This window comes from Electrophorus electricus, chromosome 11 (assembly GCF_041902795.1).
Source record: "Electrophorus electricus isolate QZ-2024a chromosome 11, ASM4190279v1, whole genome shotgun sequence".
In the NCBI taxonomy this organism is placed as follows: Eukaryota; Metazoa; Chordata; class Actinopteri; order Gymnotiformes; family Gymnotidae; genus Electrophorus; species Electrophorus electricus.
The window spans coordinates 14,790,134-14,811,603 of NC_137507.1; the positions used below are offsets into that span (position 1 = coordinate 14,790,134).

At 40.0% G+C, this 21,470-nt stretch overlaps 2 protein-coding genes across 2 annotated transcripts; one reads left to right on the forward strand and one right to left on the reverse strand.

Annotated features, from left to right (window-relative positions):
• Positions 1-32: 32 nt before the first annotated feature.
• On the forward strand, positions 33-6,046 carry LOC113573567 (suppressor APC domain-containing protein 2). Its single transcript, XM_027003907.3, has 5 exons — positions 33-172; positions 2,756-3,362; positions 3,739-3,888; positions 4,566-4,721; positions 5,759-6,046. The coding sequence occupies exons 2-5, from the start codon at positions 3,276-3,278 to the stop codon at positions 5,846-5,848; spliced, it is 483 nt and encodes a 160-aa protein (XP_026859708.2). The 5' UTR covers positions 33-172; positions 2,756-3,275; the 3' UTR covers positions 5,849-6,046.
• A 4,772-nt stretch (positions 6,047-10,818) lies between these two features.
• On the reverse strand, positions 10,819-11,361 carry LOC113573549 (achaete-scute homolog 4). The gene has a single exon (XM_027003881.2). The coding sequence runs from the start codon at positions 11,359-11,361 to the stop codon at positions 10,819-10,821; it is 543 nt and encodes a 180-aa protein (XP_026859682.1).
• Positions 11,362-21,470: the final 10,109 nt, after the last annotated feature.

Sequence of the window (21,470 nt, forward strand, 5' to 3'; positions counted from 1 at the left end):
GAGCTCTGACATGGGGAGCAGAAGGAGGAGGGCCTTCGGCAGGAGGAAAACAAATTCCTCCGCTGGCAGAGGCACAGGTGGGGGAATTTGGTGGGTCTGATTACAAGAGAAGGCTGGAGCAGCTGGGTACCGTCAGCAGCCTGAAGAGTGAGGAAGAACCCAAGTAAAAACGGTATTAAATGAAATGAACCTGGGGGTGTGGGAGGAGCTAACATGCTAAAGGATGGACATGTGTAACTAAGTGTTTGTCTTGGTGTAGAGGGCACGAGGGAAATGTTTTTCTCCTTCAGTCTTCCATTTCTGAGAAAAAGGAAGAAGGGAAGAAAGGTTGCATATGCAGGGGGTAGGGAGGTTTGGCTGGAAACTGATCTTTTGTTTTTGTCATAATGCTTATGTGTCATAATGCTCATGTGTGGATCTTGCTGCATCAGCATGATTGTGAATAGGCAGCTCTTAGAACCCAAATAAAATGCAAACTCCTCACAAATATCCCATAATGTATTTTCATATAGGATTATCATATGTTTTATGCTGCTGAACTTGAATGAATGACTTGAATCACATTTTCTTTCAGAATTATATTGCATATTCTTAGACATATTCTTAGCCATATGTGTGGCTGTATGCTAAGTGATGCTGCACAAAAACTGTGTGTGCATGGAAGTGTGTTAGTGTACATCAGTGCTGAGAGGCAAGGCTGTGTGGCTGGTTCTGTGTTATCAATGCCATAGAGAGGGCTAAGGAGAGTGTCCAGATGAAGCCAGGCCCAGTTGTGGGGAGTGGTGGGCATCTCGGGTCTACATGGTGCTTGGGCCTAGTTCTTCCAGCCAGTCCCCTCATACATATATTTTGCTGATCCAGAAATGAACCTGAGCCTTTGACTCTAACCTAGTGCACTGCAGCCACACAGTAAATACAGGATTTTCTTTTACATCTGTAATAGGTGTTCACAGGAGTGATGGACATGCACATTCATGTACATATAGAAACACACACACACACAGGTTTCCTTTGCTTGATTCAGGCAACCAGTGAGGGGAACTGTCAGCATGTGCATTAAAGTAGCTTCCTGTGTACATGACAAGTAGTGTTCCATGTGCTAGATGTGTGGGATATCCACATTTCTAGTGTGAATGCATCTTTTTTTTATTTAGGTTATGTCTGTTTGTGAGAGCAGGGCAGGAAGTTGGGGTCCTTTGTGCACCTCAGAGGAGCTTCAGTTTCAGTGCTCTGCAAAAATGAGATCGACAGACAGAATACAATGAGAAGAGGAACTAAGCTGCATGTGATTTTGTGTAAAAAGACCTTAAAGAAGGCCAAGAAACAGAACCATATATTATGTTGTTTGGTAGATGGCAAAAGCTCTTATTTTTTTGATTCCAATATATTTTCAGACTTGTTGATTTATTTTGCCTAAGGCCCAATTATTGTTACGTTTAGGTTTATATATTTGCTCTTAGAACACAACAAAAGCAATTACTGAACAAGGGGAGCCCAACACAGATGGATTTAGTGAACAAAGGAAGGAGCCTGAACACTAATAGGTTTAAGGAGAGGAGTCTGAAGATCGACGGATTTAATGAAGAGGAGGAGTCTGAAGACTGATGGATTTAATCAAGGGGAAGAATCTGAAGTCTAATAGATTTTATGAAGGGGAGGAGTCTGAGGAGGGTTTTATTTTTTTATTTTTTATTTTTTTTCCCAAATTCCACAGTTCTTGCCCAAAGCAGGATAGATTTGACTATTGAGTCTGGCTCCTCTCAAGGTTTCTTGTGCTTACTCAAAGTATCCCCGCCTCTGTCATTTTGGCTTGCTAATTGGTGCCTAGAGCCAGATTTCTCTAAAGCTGCTTTGTGACAATATCAGTTAAAAAAAGTAGAAAAAGAAAAATATAATACTTGCTAGTAATGCTGATGGTGTTAAATGTGTCCTTTGTGTGCCAAAGTTTTTTTTTTGTCTTGTAATTACAATTAGAATTTAAAAGGAGGTCATCGAGCTACTTTGCGTAATGGCAGTTCATTTTGAAGCTCTTTACTGACCTCTGGTGGTTCTAATCAGACGATTTCGTTTTTATGGCTGTTCACGTTTACTTACTACCTTCCAGTTGCATGACCGTCTTTCATGGTAAAGTGAGGTTTGACTTGAGAGCGTGACATTGCATAAGTTGTCGGCCCTAATTAAAGAAGTTTCTTTGCTAGCTTAATGTCTTAATATACGTGTTAAAACACCTTTGCAGACCTTTTTAGTCAGGCAAGCTTTAATTTGGTAGGCAGCAAGACCAGGAAGCCAATCAAAGGTTATTTTGATATCTCTATAATATTTTGTGCAATAGTTGGACAATTGTAAATCACCTGCCATACTGCTATCTAGGTTAGGAAATGTCAGTTGCAAACTGATGTGGAATAGAGGAACCTTTGTTTTCATTTAAGGTTGTTTTACTACTCATAGCAGTTTTGTCTGTCATGTCAATAAGTTAAAATGGACTGGATTTGTGTGTTTAAACAAGATAATATGCTCCAATAGAACAAGGGCGTTTTACCATTCAGAATGTGCATTGTTTTGTTTCTAAACAATCCTATTCCCAAAGGCTGACAGTAGTTTCACCTCCAGACTACTGTTGGAATTACCAGTAGCCACAGGCCAGCCTCATTCTATATGCCCAGCCAGCAGCATGTTTGTTCAGCCATGTGTGACTGCACCTAGAAAAAAACAACAGACTTCTAACACCATTTTCTTTTCTGCAATATTATTTCAGCTCAGGTTTGGTCACATTCCCTGACAAGTTGGAACAGAAAGAAGCAGAGTGCGTGTGTATGTATGTGAGTGAGGGGGAGAGAGAGAGCATGCTAGTATGTTTCATTATGCCTAAATCACCTGCAGCTCAGAGGCACATTATTAACAAGACGGTGAACTTGGGTGTTTTATCTCATGCAAATGTCCCCCACATCCCATCTTTCCCCCAAAACCTGGGTTCCCCAACCCCCTCCACTCCCAGCCCCCATTAGTCTTCTTCGCTCACACCCATTCCAGCAGCTGTCGCACTGATGCATGGAATTCTCTGAGCTTTGCTGTGGGGGCTCATTCTTAATCCACTCCCTGGTACTGTCACTACCCTCCTCTGCTGGAAAATCACACTCCAAATTGGACTTCCTGTTCCTCTTTCTCTTTTGTCAAGTTGATTCTGCTGCTTGCCGTGCTTTTGGAGGCTGCCTGTGCGCATTGGCGTGTGGAAGCGTGTCGTGTGTGTGTGTGTGTGTGTGTGTGTTTGTGTCCACATGGCGCAGGATGGCTACTACACAGTGGTGATCGTCCCCCTGCCAACCAGCCTGTACAGCTTGGATGCGCTGCAGTACTTTCACTGGGTGAGCTGCTTGCTTGTGTCCCCATGTGTGTATGAGAGAGAAACATTAAGAGACTTAATATTTGCAAAGACATTAGGATATGCATGAAGCTGAATATAGTGCTTGCCAGAAGGGTTTTTATCAGCCTCAGTTGAAATGTTCTTTTCTTAATCTCATGTGTCCCCTTTGGTTGCCATAGACAAGTCCAGGGTCTGTTGCATTCTTTAGATAATCTCCTGCAGCATGAAGCTATTCAACCTAATTCTAAACTTGAGCTACACTCCTATTGGAATCCACTTCTTTGCAAACCCTCCTTCTGGGCTTGTAGCCTTGTCTTGTAACTGTGTGCCCAACCTAAGCTGGCCTGAATGTATGGATATGTCTGTGTCTTTGTCAGCTGAAGAGGCTGCAAGCCTTGGAGAGGGAAAGAGACAGTCTGTGCATGGGGCTACGGGATCTGGAGGAGGTCCGGCTCTGGTACCAGCGGCGGCTGGCGCACATCCCACAGAGGCAGGCCAGGATCAGCATGAAGGACTGCGAGCCCGAGGTGGGTGTGCGATTATAGGCCTCTGGTTGAGCATGTAATAACTCTGGAGGCCACAGTGTTAAGAGGTTACATATTATTGAGAACTTTTTTTGTTGGACGAATTCATGAAATCAGCAATACATGATGGGCAATACTTGATATATATTTGATGTGTATTGACAGTCAACAGTCAATGAATGACCATTGGTCATGCACTTGAACTGAAAATTTAGAGGTAGTTTGTACTTTTGATTAATAATAAAGTTTTTTTTTTTTTTTGGTAATGTCAGAGCACGATTTGTAGGTTTTCTTTGTCCTGGTACTACAGAACTGGTTAGAGAACACACCTCATGGAATGAGTTTGTATTTGTGTTATGCTATGCAACAGCACTGGTTATGTTGCTTTTCCTGATGTGTGGTATCATTTGTCATAAATAGGTACATCATTTATTGTTTATACAGATCCATGAAAGATAGTTCAGTGATGAACTTCCTTTTGTTTTTAGTGATGGTTTAGTTGCTTGTCCCACTGAGAGGCTATTCCTGCAGTGATCAAAGTATGCATGCAAGTGAAACATACTTGACCTTGCCAGTTATGCTAGGAGGATTACTGACATGTACCGAAGGTGCAGTGCTCTCGGGTTCAATGCAGAGGTTGGATGGCTGAAGCTGGAGTCAGACCTTGTGCCTGTGTGTAGGAGGGTTGGACATGTATGCTGCGCTCCCACATGCTGCGCCTTAACGGCAGTCTGGGCCGGCTGCTGGCCGATGGCTGCGCATGGAGCTCCCTCACCCACCACCAAAGAGATGGAACAGACTGGAAGCTGCGCTGGAACAATGCCATCCTCACCCAGGTGAGAGGTCACTGGGGCCCGGGCACCATGGGTGGCCCGTGCTGCCCAGGGAGGAGTTCAGCACAGCTTTGTGGAGGAAGTGTTTACCAAGCTTTGACCGAATTGGCTGTGGGGCTTGCACTCCACTCTGGGTGTTCTGGGTCTCCTCCATAACTGGGTGTCCTCCAGAAGGACTAAAAACAGAAAGTAGTTAAAAGCATGGAAAAATGAATGTAGCAAGGTTGAGCATAAATAGAGGAGCACTAAGGTTCAAATTCATGATAACATTTATAAAGAGACACTAAATAACTGCAATTTAGAAATATGTAAAGACTGACAAAATCAGCAAGAACATCACTGATGCTTATACTTTAGGAAAGAAATCTTTCTTTCCTGGGCTGCTTCTTTCCTGGGCTGCTAAAAGCTGTAAAGATTACAGTTCTTAAAATTATTTTACACACTTACTTCAAAGCTCCCATTCACTGGTATGATAATTGAGCATGTTGTCTGCAATTGGCTCTGAAATTTCTAAATGAAAATTGTTGCTATGACTACTCCCAAACAGCTGCATCATAACACTGAGACTGCCCTTCTAAAAGTGCTGAATGACATTTGCCTGAATAATGATACTGGTAAAATATCTGTGCTGCTGGATCTTGATGAATTAGATACTGTCAATGATAATATCATCTTAGCCAGACTGGAAATTTGGTTAGGGCTATCTGGAATGGTCCTTAGCTAGCTCAGATGATGCTTGCTAAGTAGGAGGGGCTACTTTATTGCACTTGGCGATTATGAATCTAAACAAGCTTTCTTGCCTTGTGGTATCCCACAAGAATCCATTCTTGGGCCTCTTATCATAGCTATGAATATGATTTAAAGTTCTGTTGACTCTTTGTGTCAGTGCCTAGAGCTAATACAAGACAAGAGGACAGACATAATTATATTGGGCTGTAAACAGCAATGACGTGAGTTCTGCTACAGCCTTGTCAAGCTACAGCATTTAGATTGTCTAATGTTGGTGTATAACCTTACTGTGATGATGTTTTTACGTTCAGGAGGTGAGTCAAAAGAATCGTCAGATTTCTGTGTTGGAGCTTGAGAAAGACATCCTCATTCAACAACAAGATGGCATATATTACTTCTGACTAAGGACTCCCAACACACATACACAGTTTCTACATTTACTGTAAATATGTTTGATAAACTGTACATGAGAGGCATTTATGATATAAAATTATACTATGTCAGTGCTTGTATGAATGGAAGGTGTCACTTGAACATGAATGTGAGATTTTGTAGTACTTTTTCCTTGCTACATTAAAACAAAAACTAATTTATTATTATTCTGTTTATATAATGTCTTGTGTCTCTCTATTTCGTATCAACCAAACTGCTGTAGACTAACAGACACGACAGAAGCACTCCAAAACAGCAAATTCCACTTAGAACATCTTCGCTGTAATTATTCACCGCCAGAGGGCAGTATGGTATAACATTAAAAAGGTAATACAACCTCGTCACAGGAAAGGTTATATGGTGATAACTAAGATATGTATTTTTCTACAGTTAACATAAAGATTAACTTTAAAATCATACCGAAAAAACTGTCCAAAGTGAATAACTGATTTCGTGTGTGATTAGCATTTATGTGTCAGCACTTAAAAAAGTGGGATGAGCCATTAAGTCACATGTTTGAAGAAAAAAAGAAACATATCTTGGACTTCGTTCTGGTATGGTTTCTATTTATGTTTAATTGCCTGTATGCCCTTTTAATGTAGGAACCAGTTTCAAAGATACACTCTTATGTCCTCTCTCAGTTTAAAAGGTAAAGTCTTACACGAGAGGTGTTGCACATGTTTGCGATCTCCCTAGTTTGACGTATCTGGTTCAGCTCACCTGATTATTACCAGGCCCTTCATGAGCTGAAGGGTGAGACAGAGAGTGAGCAGAGAAAATGCAGAAATATGTATGGGGTCTGTATGGGCTGCTTAGGACTGTGAGTGGGTCCTGCCTCCCCAGTGATACTGGGAACAGTGCTCTAGACTGCACCTGAATTGCCTCATGCTTGCAAACAGAGGAAGAGCGTGTCACAACATGTTACAGTTCCAACCCTGGTGGTCCCTCATTGATCTCAGTGCTCTTGATAACTATCTTCACATTACTTCTAGTGCAGACACTTCCCCTATCAGAAGTGTAAACACATTTAGGGCAGTGATGCCCTGTGACACTGCCATTCTTGCAAAGACACTGAGACTAAACATGACTTCACTCTGCAGCATGTGGTTACAAGCTGCTTGAGCTCAGTCACATCTTACAGTGACAAATCGCAGCTTGGTGCTTCAGCCAGGACACAGGAGATTACAGGCTGAAGCCTGGGATCTCTACTGTAACAGGTGGTCAGTTATGTCTCACTTATTTAAGGTGCAAAGAGACACGAATAAACTTTTAATTTTCTTTATAGTATGAGGATGTACACCTTGATCTGCAGGTGGTTCATTCTGGTTTTGATAAAATGGAGGTGGCATCTAGAAGTTTTGCCCTGGAGGTGTGAAATATTCCTCTGCACTTTGAAATGCCCGTCAAGAAAGAATCAGCATCCCCTTTGGTTTTGGGGCAGATATTGAAATTTTGTGATTTAAATGTCCTTTACTTGTGGACCACAGTGACATTCTTTCACAAAGTCTTTTAATTCAAAGTCTTTTAATTGTGGGTTGAGGTCAAGTCCTTTAACAAGCACTTTATTATAAAAATAATATATCAGTGCTGATGTGTCATGAAGTTTAGGATTGATGACTGAGAGTACTTGGAAGTATCTGAGCCAAACCTAGACTTCAAATAGAACTGTGAGGAGGCCTGTTGTGCTAACAGTGCTTTGGTGCTAAATTGTTTTACTAAGCACAAGCTCATTGTTTATTGATATACTACAGATATTTGCATAAATGATTACAACCCATCTGATTACAAATGAGGTACATAATTATTTCTTCTAATCATATTTGGAAGTTGTAAATTACACTTGATTTAATTTAGACAGTGAATACATTTTCATTTGTTGTTTTTATTTTTTGTAATTGTTTTTCTGCCTTGACTCCAGTGATTTACACAATCGCTGTTTACTCTTAGCTTTTTATCAGACGTTTGATTTGTATGATTGAACTGACATTGCCTTCCGCTTATTACCTTTCGCCGCATGAATGAACTTTCCAAAGCAAAGATCACACCACAGATGCTGATGATTACTTGTTGATGTCTTTATGTGAAACGCATTTCACCTTGTCGTGCTCATGCACACATGGTCTCCCACGGATGTACGTGGCAGTAAAAGAAACCGCAGTTATAGATCTGCTACTGAGGAATTCAGAGGCCGATAAAGATCTCAGAAAGCAGCGCATCGACGTTAATGCAAGCTTTAATGCTCCTAGCTCCCAGCAGGCCTCTCCTGCAGTATGCACTGAAGCATCAAGGCCAGGGTACCAGCAACTGTGTTAATTACTGGCTCTTATTCACATCAACGCAGTAAACACCTTTTGTTGGGCCTGTCAGGCCTCCGTGACAGTGAAAATCATTCTTTCGTCCTTCAATGGTTCGCTGACTCTGTGCTCTGCTGGCATGCCCCCACTCCTCCGATGAACCCCAGTCCGCTTGGGTGTTTGGCGGATTGGCCGTTTGATTGGCAATAGGAAATGCAAACCACTTCCATGCAGGTCTGCCAAAGCGTGAAGGATAAACAGGGAATAGATTTAGGCTGTGCTGGGGGGCTTTTTTTTTTTTTTTTTCCCTTGATTTAGGCTATTCTCCCACTTCCTGTCAACAGGAGAGATGCCTGCTTAATAAAAGCCATTAAAATGGTTGTAGACATTCTTTGAAGAGCACTTTCAGGGAACCAAACATAAGATGGGCAATGCGATAAGTTTTTCTTGTGCTGCCAAATCTTACTTTTAATCAACATTTTGCACTTAGAAACACACTGATGGTTGCCCTTATACCACACTGATATTTAAGATAACAATATCTGAGGATGGGTATTGGTTTGGGTAATGTTCTGTGGTGGTAGGATATTCTGTGATGGTTATTATTGCTTTACACTTTTGCTCTTTTGAGTGATTTTGCTGTCAGAGAATACTTCATGTTACCAAGCAGGGACCTTTCAAACTTCTAGTGCATTTATCCTTATGTTTGCCTCCCTTTAAATTAACAATGTAACCTTACCATAACAATTTAAGCTTAAACTTTGATATTTATTGAATAAAATCAACAATGTCATATAACCTGTAAATATACATTTTACTTGATTTTACTTAACTTGGAAAACAGTTGGATTTGATTTTAATAAAACACACCCAAACACTCACTAATGATTTAGGTAAACTTAAAAGAGCTCATTGTTTAGGTTTCCTCATCTGAGTGAGGGTAAAGTGTATTCCATTGTATATACTTTGAGATTGATCTACTACATCAGTTACATTAGATCAAGTTGAGATCAAGTTAAATGACCTAGATCAGAGAGAATCTGCTTCCAATAATGTAATAGTCTATTCTAGAGATCAAATCATTTTTTCCTGGGAACCACATACAGAGAAAATAAAATGTGTTTTAATTTTAATCGGCCCATATCATTAAGCTAAGAATGATATTGGTGTGTAGAGTCATAGTCAAGTTCTTTTCCTTATTGCATTGATGAGGTGATGTCAGAGGCTGTTTCTGACTTTGTGGCTACTGCCATGTTACCAAAGGAATCTAACAGTTATAAATGATATACTGGCAGAGCTGCTGTTACACTTCCACACCTCTGTTTTCCCAGTGAGGCTTGTCTTATTGCATCATGCTTCATATTTACATGCATTATTTGAAGATAACAGTAATATAGTTCATAGTTTCCAGACCTGGTATGCATGGGACTGATGTGTAAGAAATCTGTGAACGAAGATCTCAGGTTGGTTCCCAGTGTTCACGACTGGTTTAGTCGTTGGGAGCACCTATTCGGTACACTGACCTGATTGATGGATTCACACAGAAAAGATGTGACTTCCCATTTAGTGGCAGAACATGACCTTGTCTATAATTAGAGCAGCTGGGAAAATTGAGAAACGTCTTGTTTTTTCCCACATGATTTATTCCAAATGACCAAATTTTTTAATGACTACTGTACTAATCTACAAGTATATTTCTACAAGTATATTCCTCAGTATATTTATACTTTCCTCTGCAAATATTAAGTCTGAAGAATAAAATAAAATATGATGGGAATGTCAATGTTAGTAATTACAGATGTCAGTCATAATTATCAATGGTCTCAGTAATTTAATCTTGTTTGAAAAGGGTTCCAGCTAAGAGCTCACTAAGATCAAGGCATAAAGAACAATCAGTGCCCAATGACCCTTTCCCACCAGGAACAGACTCATTTTACAGTGTTTCATCAGCCATCACTTTCTCAGGAAAGGGAAGACACCAGGATGATTATCAGGGGTCTTGCTAAGCAGTCTAGGTAAAATCTTATCCAAGTTCTGTTTAGAGATTTGGGTAATGGAAAGAGACTTGCAGTGTCATGGGTAGCATAGCTTGCCCGTCTGGTTTAACCTGAGATTATAGCAGGCCTACCTTAAATCACAACACTTATTTGAATTAATTCCACTGCATTATGCATGCCTTTGGAATGTGTTTATAAAAAAATAATCAATTATTTTAGTGACTCATGAAAGATGATGCATATCCTGTTTATGTTTATTTTGCTAGCCTGTCTTCCCAAATTTTACCCACACACCACTATTGCAAAGGTGAGACTATATATATATATATATATATATATATATATATATATATATATATATATATATATATATATATTTATTTAGTTTTTTTCTTTCTTTCTTGCACCTCCATTGTTGAAACCATAAAGATTGATTTTGCAATAACAGAATGAACTTTATCCTACACTGAAAAATACATTTTTAAAAAAAAGACATTTTATGCATTTTTCGTCTGATCTCAATTCAGGGATCAGCTGATACCCTCTGTGTAATTATTAATAAAATAATCCAAATCATTATGGACTGCATGAATTAGAATGACCCTGTTGATATGCCCTCACATGAACCCTCTGTGTGGTAAAGTCTGTTCAGTAGCATGGATCCCCATTGTCACTCAGACTGTGTTTGGACTCCCCGTCACTGTTGCACTCAGAGAGCCCTGTGCTATCTTCAATTCTTCTGTCCCTCCCGGGAGATGTGGATACCATGGTGTCAGGCAGCCGGAACTCCAGCAGGTTCTGCAGGTGTTTAATGTAGCTGATGGCTGCACGTAGTGTCTCTACCTTGCTTAGTCTCTTGTCCTCGCACCCCTGGGGCAGATGTTCCCGGAGTCTTGTGTAACCCTCATTCACGCACCGGACCCTCTGCCTCTCTCGTTCGTTGCGCTTGCGAATGAACGCTGGCTCAAAGGAACAGTTGTATGTGGCCAGGTGTTCAGGGAAAGGCAGGCATGATAGATGCCCTCCATAGCTGTGACCGCAGGCCGGCTCCAGATAAGGCTGCTTGAAGTGCAGAGGTAGGCTTAGGGCATCTTCAAACAGGGAGCGCTGGTAGCCCAAAGACAAGCCGAATGCTAAACGCTGTGGGTAGGACCCTTGTTCCACAAGGCCTTGTGATGGCTCAGTAGCCATGGGTCTGTGGCACAGGCAGAGAAACATTGCACCTTTTTAAAATAAGACTCTTAAATCATTTTACAAAAATGAAAAGAATTCAAAGGTGCTGCCTTACCTTGCAATAGACCTTGCCGTTATCCAAGCCTAGCGTATCCGTGGAGTTGATGTGAATTGTAGATAGTAATTCATCTGGAGGCTCCTGGGAGCATGCAGTTTCAGTCAACAGGTCCTTCCTCTCTCCAGTAATTTCTTATATGACTGGAGGCTGTGTAGCAGTGGGTGGGATCTTACAAAAGAGATACGTCTTTCTGGAGGACCCCCCCCCCCCCAACTTCTGACTGCAGATGAAATGATAAGCTGTGATACATGCACAGTAATGGAAGGAGGTGGCGATTGCTCCCCATTCTCCAACCAAACCAGACAAACAAACAAATCAACCAACCAACTAACATCAAAAACCAGAAGGGATTTAAACAGGTAGTGCACTTTTATACAAAATCAAAGAGCTCAGGTAATATTTTGGTTACCAAGACTTTGTCTTGCAGTGCCCTCGCTCAGTTTTTTTGCATTTGGCAAACTAGTGAGTTCCATTTGTTAGAGTTTTTAAATATTTGTGCTGTGATAAGATGAAAATGTTCGGAGTCTCATGTTACCCTGATTTCAGTAAATCAGAAAACGTGTTTCTGCTCATGAAAGGATGACTTCACTTCCCATGGGGACATCTACAGGGAGTTATATTCACCTGCAGGCAGATATATTTAACCACAGGACAGGCTCATTAAAGTCCCCTTAAGAAAAACACTGCCCCTTGCTGGCATAAGATGTACAGTGAATGTTGAGCTATGGATATATCTGGCTCTGGCCTCTACTTGATTTATCACATCTAGTTGCATAAATAACGTTTGGTAGTTTACCCAATATGTGTAATTTATAAGGTATTTACCAAGTTAGGTGATTTATCTTTACTTGGAATGTGATTTATTGAATATTTAATTTGAGAGAAGCAGTTTCTCATCAGCTAAGTAAGTAACATGGTTAGTTGTTTGAATAGCGCTTGTTTTTTAGGTTAATTTTAAACCAAGTCTGATACAAATATTTCCAGAACAGTGGGGTCTAAGTGCAAAACCATTAATAAACATGATGAGGTGTTTAGTAAATTTGCAATGAAAAGAACTCTTTAATATCTTGTTTTGAGCATCCTTATGTGTATTATTTGCTCTAAGCATTAATTTTCATTCCAGCCTTATGATGCACTCAGAGTTGTGACTAAAGATGCAACTACAGTGTACAGTATCATCACGGCCAGAACACATGGAAAATCGATTACCAAAATAATTATACCTAATAAGCTAAAATAGTAGACTACAGCAGTTAAGTATTCATGCTTTCTCTCTTGGTGTTTCTGTGGTCTCATTCAGTAAACTAAGAGACAATCATAGGACACCTTCTCATCATTTTTCTGCCTCGCTTTGGCAGCTTCATAATCAGTGGCGAGCTGATTATGAGCCTGCCTGATTAGAAAGAGAGTGTTCTGAGGAAGAGCCATTTCCTATGTCTGGACTTTTGCTCACTTAGCTACTGAATGACCTCACTCTTAAACTCTCCCTACTCAGCACTAGCTTTGCCAAAGAGATTTAAAGACTCAATAACCTAGGATGTCCTTCCATTTGATGTAGAGGATGAAAGAATAAATGTCCTACACTCTTCTTATTGATCTACATTAGTGGACTGTCCTTCTCCAGACACCACAGCACTGCCGTTTCTAGCACTTGTCCCCATGTATAATCACAATACTCACACGACTGTGTTGGCATATCTTGGTCGTCAGTTACAGAAGGATGCCTTAACTTTTGCCTATAAGTTTATTTTAAAATGACTACTTGAGAAATGAAACAAAAAGGTTCCTAAAACTGTAGAATGTCGGGGATGCCCTAGGACAATCCTGACGCTCCATTTTGTATGGTTTTCTCATAAGACCTTAGGATGTTTGGAAATTCTGAATTTAATTGCTCCAACCCTCAAGACATTTTTTGGAGATAAAAAAACCCCAAAACATAGCTCTGTCATAGTATCATAGTTTGTCACAGTGTCAAAGTTTGGGATTATTTTGGACAGGAAAACTGATTTAAAGACTGATACTAACCCAACCCGTTCAAATTCCTGTAACATTCATCCTCAAACTAAAAAGATTTGTATTTATATGCTATAAGATTTTGATATAATATTTAATTTACTTTTTATGCTTCAGTATATTTTCTTATGTTGTATCTTGAATATTTTAACTAAAGCGGAATTCTGGAGCCTGTAATTTCATGTGTAACAGAGCAACACTACACTGGGTTATTTATACATCTCCCAAAGTTAAGGCTTTATGTACTTCTTCCATCACTGACTGATAGACATCCTCTATTTTACTGTCCAAGTGCAGTGAATGCCTATTATTGTAAATCCCTGTGTGCAAGGGGCCAAGGCCTTTTCATCTTTTCTATTACCTCTGAATTCTAATGTCCAGGGAGTCAATCATCTCCTCTCCTCTCTCATATCTCACATTTTTATTGCCAGGGGCTTTGACTTATGATCATCATCACATTGCGGAACCTGACCTGCTGGATGCCGGACAGCAAACACTCTGATAAACAACCTGTTCTGAAAACTAGGCATATATCAGCACTTGAGAAGCAATGTAAATGTGGACATATGATTGTCTTTTAAGGCTTCGCCATGCGTGACACATCACAGCCCCGCTGACTGAGCAAGAAGGAGTAATTTGTAATATTTCAGCTAAATTAGCCACCCACGTGTAACACAATACCGGTGTGCAAGGTGGCACCTCGTGGTAGATGCTAATCCCTTTTCTATCAGCATGAGGCTGGTTTATACAGGGTCATGCAGTAAAAAGCCCATTCAGGAGATAGCCCATTAGGAGCTTGATTTATGGCCTAGCAGTGGGGAATTGAGAAGCAGAGGGCTATAGATCTCCTTTAAAAGTGAAGTCACCTTGACCCCACACACGATCCTTGAGATATGGTGAAAGCAATTGTGAAACAAGTTATGCAAAACTGCTTTTTCCTTCTCTTTTTGGGCACTAATTGTAAGCCTGACAGTAAAATGGCATATCTAAATTAAAAGTATTTTAAAATTATTTGTTTATTTTTAAAATTTACTTATATACTTACTTTTTGTGATTTCAGTGGTCCCAAATAAACATTAAGTGAATTATTCAAATTGGTAAAACAAATCTTGTTTCAGTCTTTCAACTTTAGGTTAATACTTTCTGTAATGCTTTTTGGTTAATGCATCGTCTAGTTCTGAGACTTTGGGAGATGGTCAATGGAGATGCAACTACATGTCCAGCAGGTTCAAAGGTTGGTTATTGTCAATCATATGTATTACTCTATGTATAATCTACTTGAGTCATGGCCATACCTCTCTAATTCCCATAAAGAATAATGTGGATTTTGTTTCATTAACTTTCCTAACAATGTCAACCGATCTGAATGAAATCAGTTTGTGTTAAGAGATGAATTTCATCTTAACGCATACACTGAAATCAAATTAAATGAAACAAGATGGAGTCGACTCTGCTCCTGGTGCATATTTCCTTGCAATTCCATGCCTTGTACAGCACAATGAATGACGGGCTTGAGTTCACTGATGCAAAAGCAATGGCATAACTTTGGCCATATCCATTGGAGAGTCTCCAGGAACACCCGGGATGACTCTGTCTCGTCACCATCATCATGTTCTTCTTCATAAAACTGATATTATTCTCTGGAGTTAAAGCTCATATGGAGACTGCAAGAAGAAAGAAATCTGTGAGGAGGAGTTGTTGGCTGTCATCAGGGATGCTATAGTAATGAAAATACTTCCTGCATTCTTGCAAATTATGACTGGGGCTTTGACAGTAGCAGTGTAATTATGATAAAAGGGAGGACCATGGGTTTAAATAATAGAGCTCACGCAAGTCTGTATCTGAACTATGGTATATACATGTGGTGAACCAAATCTGTAGAGGAGGGAAGTGGCCAGATCACCCTCTACTGTTTGAATTCATACCAGTTTCATTTGCCTTTTGGTTTGAAAAACTAATTTATATTTATATTGTATTAAAATATTGAAAATATCTAAAGTGATATAAGAAATTTGATCAGTTTTACAAAGGAGATGGTTTTTGTCTCTTTTTTACCGGAGGAATGGTACCCCCCTGTATCTCCCCTCAGATCAAACCCTGCTCATTCTACCACAAGCAGAGTGGATGCATTTTTTAAAAGTCTCTTTTGTTTGCTTGCCTGCTTGTTTGTTTGTTTGTTTGTTTGTTTAAGTGTTTTTGTTAAGTCTCTTTTGTTAGTAAGTTTGATTCACTTTGATTCAAACTCCTCATTCTCATTGTCATGCGTGGTTTGTATTCATTAGGTCAATGTTGTCAGGGTTATTTATTAATTTAATCTGTCTGTTTGGGAAGGACTGTCTGATGCTCGGGTACACTCTCATTAATCTAACTCTCAGCCTTCATTAAAGCAGACACTAACAACAACGCTCTCTCCTTCATCCCCAATTTAGCCAATTACTCCACTCTTATCTTTACCCTTCTACCCCATTCTGGGCTTCAATCTTTCCCCTGCTCACAACACCTCCTGCTTTCTCTTTTACCCCATCTGCTCACAACTACAGTTTTAAAGCGGGCGCATTACACATGCTTGTTGCTTGTGCAAAACCTCGCCTCACAGCTGTGGATCTTCACTGAAAATGTGGGTTACTGCATAAAGTAGCAAAGAATTTGTCTATTATCCACGGATCCATGCTAAATAGAAAAACAACCACAAGCCCCATTGCGCAGTTTGTGTGGAGTTATAGATGGTGGAATTGATTGGATTCCATTACAACAGCTTACTGTTCCCTGCTGTGCTTGCTCATCTAAATCAGTAAATATCCACAAAGAGAGACACAAGATTCTAGTGAAGCAGCTGTTCTCAGAAGCTGTGCAAGAGAAGGTGAACCTGCAGACTGACTTTGTTTCTAAAACTTTAAACATGCAGTACAGCCTACACTGAGCAAAACGGATTTTTAAAATAATGAAGAACATCAATCATTATTAAATTATGATTTTTCATATTTTAGATTTTAGATTTAGGGTATTTGAGGACCATAAGTTATTTTGTAGTTATTCCAAATTCTTAGGGTAGGATTTATTACTAATGCAAGAAAATGAAGTGACACCATACCAGAAATGTTCAAAATGGTGAATGGATCTTGTTCCCTTTGCTGCTTTATACATATTGGGTATCTGTAGTAATACTGCCTTAGTAGTCTACTGCTTCCATATTTTCCCTCCGTCTGTATGTTTAGCCCAGTCTTTATGAGCTCCACAGTTACAACCCAGTGTAATTAGCCTCTGGAGTAGACTAAAGTGAAATGGGACTGGCTACGGTAAAGTCTTAAAAAGAACAAAATGTTTGTGGGATAGTAGTGCACCACATTTTGTGTCCTTTTACAGAGATAAGGTTATATGAGTCCTCATATGACACTTTATATATGATTAATCTCGCATAATAGGCAGCACTGATGTTCATTTTGGTGCTGAGTCCAAGTGATACTATCAGCTGCACATCAAGACTAATGGTGCATGGTTTGGTGGGTAGCCATCGTCCCATAATTCTGGATATGGGCTTTTAGGATTCATTAAACAGGCTCTGGTTACTGAGAGGCATCTACAAAGGTTCTTGTCTTAGGATAAAATGACACAGGAAGGTTGTGCTGAGGTAGGTTGTCATTTATGGAGCATGCTAAATGAAATAGGGTTTGATGCCCATATACTGTCGCCACAGTCTGATTGATTTCTCCACAATCTGACAGATAACCCAAAATACTAAAAAAACCAAACTGTAAAGCAGTTTCCCTCTAGATAGCATCCATCCAGAGCAGCCAATATGATGTGTGTGGTTCTGCGACATGCTCTCTTTGGGAAGCTGCGGACACTATCATATTCCATGCTGACTCCTTTGCACCTCCTCAGGGCAGGAGGGACTGGAGTACTTCTCCCTCTAATCTCCTCCCACTCGCCTACAGGGCACTGCAGGGTGGTGTGAAGGATCAGTGCTCTCTGTCCCAATGTGTCGCTTTATCCTAGGCTCTGAGAAAGGCCAGACTTCCACAGAAGAACAGGTTAAGAATGACCCTGAGCAAGGCAGGTCTGACTCCCCTACCAAATCACCTTTCATGTTTAAAGTTTGAGTAGGTCTCTCTCTATAAATGTGAGATATGCACTAGACTTTGCTTGAACACAGATGCTTGGCTCTTTGGTTTCCTTGTCATGCCCCTGAATTTTAATTACCTGTGATATTTTATGCCTATTCATATAACGCACAGACCAAATCCTGTAGTGGCAAATAGAATTGCTTAAAACAATGCCCTGAATGGACTGTACCATGCTATACTGTACTATACTTTGTCACATTTTTAAAATAATTCCACTAGGGGGTGCATTGCCAACGTTGCATGAATGTGTACTAACTATAGTGTAAGCATGTAGTATAACCTTCATGTAGTATAACCATCTTGATGTTTAACAATTATTCTCACGATGTTGCTAGTGCGACATATTTTGAAATGCCTCCCTTCAGTATCAGAATGGATTTATTGGTCCACAGTGCATCCCTCCCACTGCTACAGTACATCTATCTGCAGCTGTCAGACTCCTCCAGCTATGCTAATAGCAGATGGAGTTTAATATTCTCGGCGCAAAGGCGTGGGCCACGCTGTATTCAGAGAGCCTGGGTATATAGTACAAGCAGGTAACATCATCTAATTTTCGCATTTCACAATGTCACACAATTTGCATGTTTTTCTCTTGAGACTAGACTGAAGGAATGCTACAGTGCACCTCCCCCCCTCCTCAAAAACCCCCCAGAGTATAAACATTGTTGAATGTCTTCAGATTGCTTTAACTGAATGCAGATTGGGAGAATCATTCAGACAGCTGAGTTAACCTCAGTCAACAGCAGCAGATACAGTGGCTTTTGATGCTTGCCAACATTGTTCTTCAAAGGAATTAGTCCCCATACATATTCAATCTCTCTCTCTTCTTCTTCTTTTTCTTTCACACTCTCTCATGGTCTTTCCATTTCTCACTCAGAGAATGTCAAGAGCTACAATAATCCTCAAAGAACCATGTGTCAGCTCCATCTGTGTTTGAAGTCCCTTACTGGTCTCCCCAGAGTCCAATATTTTGAGGTCTGTGAGGTCTGGGCTGGGTCTGCACTCTCCCCGCTGAGATGGAGCAGATTTGCATGTACGCTGCACTGAATGTGAGAGGTGGAGACATTGACAATGTCCTGCTAAACTTACATTACTGACCCATGCATTCAGTTAAAAGTTACAAGTACAACATAAAGAATGCATGCATGCAGAGTACCAGTGGCACAGAAATGCGCAACTGGGATGTTCTTAGGGGTAACTTTGTGGCTCCTATTGTTACTAATAAACCTTGTCTAGGTGCTGTGCTTTCTGAGGCCAGAATTGGAATACCTGAGGTCAGAAATGATGTAACCTTTGTAGCACTTGAAGAGTTCTATAACACTTTTTAAGAGTTTTAAAGTCTGCTATGCACTCCCAAAACAGAGCTTTACTAATGGGCATTTCAGGATCTTAACTTATTTCAGTGGCTGACATTTCTGTATTTTCCTCCTATGAATCTCGGTTTAGCTCTTTTCCAAATATGCTTGAGTGTATTCTTGGCTCTCCCATTGAGATCGGCCCTAATGTAGTGCTGGGGTCTGATCACCTAGAGGAACAGATTTGGGGCTGGTATGGCAGGCCTGTCTGTGCTAGAAGGCATCCAAAATGTTTATATCCGTTCTCTCAAAGAAGTGACCGCTGGTGGCTTTGGGTAGAAGCATTTAGGAAGTATCAAGGAACACTGACCCTCTCTCTCTTCTGATTCACTATAATGACAAGGCAGGGACAAACATCTTACAACAAAGACAGGAAAATAAGAGAAATACAGAGGGACTGAAAGCCTGGATTACTTAGAATATCAGAATAATGAGATGTAATCCAGATCTGGTCCTGCTGGGATTTTTTTTGTAATTTTGTGCAGATAATTCTCCTAAGCAGGATACAATACCAGGAGGCCCTCCAGTACAGTATGTCTCCCTCAATTTACAGTCCTACTCAACATAAAACTGACTGGTTTTACCTAGAACTTCAGAAGCAGCGATTATGAAGATAGCCATTATGCAGCAAATTCCAAGAAATGCAAACCGCAAGAAAAAGGCATGCAAATAAGGATTGCTCTCACCGGGGTAGACTCTTTAACTGTTTTAGATGTTACTGGCCTTTTCTTTTGGATTGAATGGCAGAGTTAACCTTTTCCCATTATGAATGAAATTTTGATTCAAAACCAGATCAGAAACATCATTACTACCAGACTTTGCAGTCACACACAGGTAACTCCCAGTAGGTTTAATATAAGTTTAATATAAGTACAAAGGGGAGTCCAAACACAAGGTCAGAACCAGGTGAATATCGGCAACAGAACAGGCAATAGACTGAGCAAACAAACAAGACTATGGGCAGGCAAAAAGGCAACAACAGAGAGAACAGGCATGGATCAGAACACGAGTTCTAAAGGTAAGTACAATGGGAAAATGGCTTAGAAATGCAAGACAGGTCTTAACAAGACTTAGCAAAGACAAACAGGAACAGGAAGATATTTATAGACAGAGACATGAGCTACACTAGACACAGGTGAAACTAATAATCAGGGAAACGTGAAAGAACAAGATGATTCTGGGGAATGTAGTTCACTGGAGGCTGGTTGGAGGCTGAAGGCATCACAATTACTAATTATAATAAATACATGGTCTATTAATTATTGCCTTCCTAATGTCATTCTATGTTTTATGATAGACACAAAAGTCCATTATAATGATGATCTGATAAAAGGCTTATTTTTTGTCCTGCTGTTTTGGATATTTCAGTAGTCTTTCACTGTGTCATTTGAACACCAGTCAATGTGGAAAAAGCAGTTCTAAACCTCTCTTTCTTTCTCCCTCTGTCCCTTTCTTTCAATCTCTCTCTCTGCCTCTCTCTTGGTCTCGCCTGCTGTCTGAGCCCTAGCCTAAATCCTTTAGCTGGTGAAAGGCTCTCAGATTTGACATGAACCGATAGCTTTTAAATCATGGCTGAGTCTGGAGTTAAATGAAGCACTGAAGGGTTTGCTGCCTCCCTTGCTCCATTCACTTTAGCGAATGTGAAGAAGGGAGCAGGAGAGCACCCTGTAGAGCAGACTCTGTACACAAGATTGGCTTTAAAGATGTCCCGTGGTAAAATTACTGGGGACCCTGCTGTGTAAACAGAAATAGGTGGGGTGGGGTCGGCAAGCTGTTTCCGATTAACGTTCACAAGCAGCATTTTAAATGGAAAAACTCAACCACTAATGACTCAAAGAATAACATTTAAAATGAACATTCCAGTGTTTCACAACCTAATGTCTGTCTTCCAATCTACGGTGGATGGTTGAACTTGTTAGACACAATTCTTTTTTACATTTTTTTACACTAACTGTATGAATAAAAGTAACACTTATTGACTTGACTTCCATCACACTTGTGATGGAAACATTGTAGAGGTTATTAATGCAGTCAATAAATATTTTTGAGCTTTTGCAGAATGTGTTCATAAATTCATAAATTAATTGTAAATTAAGATGTATATCTGTATAATCCATTATATGAGAGATATAGGGTTCTGGCTGGAAAAGTAAAACTTTATGGAAAAGTAACTAGACTTGCTTTTTACTGTTTCGCAAATGTTTAAAAGTTACATATGCCTGAAATAAGCATTGGTAAGACATTCATTCATGACTGTCTCTTCATAAGACTTTCATGTTATATAGTCACAAATTGCTGCCCTAAAGCTTTGTTTTCAAATCCACATGTTTTCCATTGAAACATGTTGAATTTATTGTCCATGGTAATTGACCAGCTGCAGTAGATAAATTTTGAAAAAAAAAAAAAATGCTAGAGCAACTATTTAGGTTTTTAATGTTTTTATTGTTTAATGTTTTAGTGCACGATAGTGTATGTTAACTGTACTTGGACAATGAGACCTTCCAGAGAACAATGGCT

Excerpts from the sequence above, each read along its gene's own strand:
- LOC113573567 (XM_027003907.3), top strand. The coding sequence starts at position 3,276 with ATGGCGCAGGATGGCTACTACACAGTGGTGATCGTCCCCCTGCCAACC. Across the intron at positions 3,889-4,565 it reads TGAAGGACTGCGAGCCCGAG|GAGGGTTGGACATGTATGCT; the intron begins GTGGGTGTGCGA and ends GCCTGTGTGTAG. Across the intron at positions 4,722-5,758 it reads ACAATGCCATCCTCACCCAG|GAGGTGAGTCAAAAGAATCG; the intron begins GTGAGAGGTCAC and ends TTTTACGTTCAG.
- LOC113573549 (XM_027003881.2), bottom strand. The coding sequence starts at position 11,361 with ATGGCTACTGAGCCATCACAAGGCCTTGTGGAACAAGGGTCCTACCCA.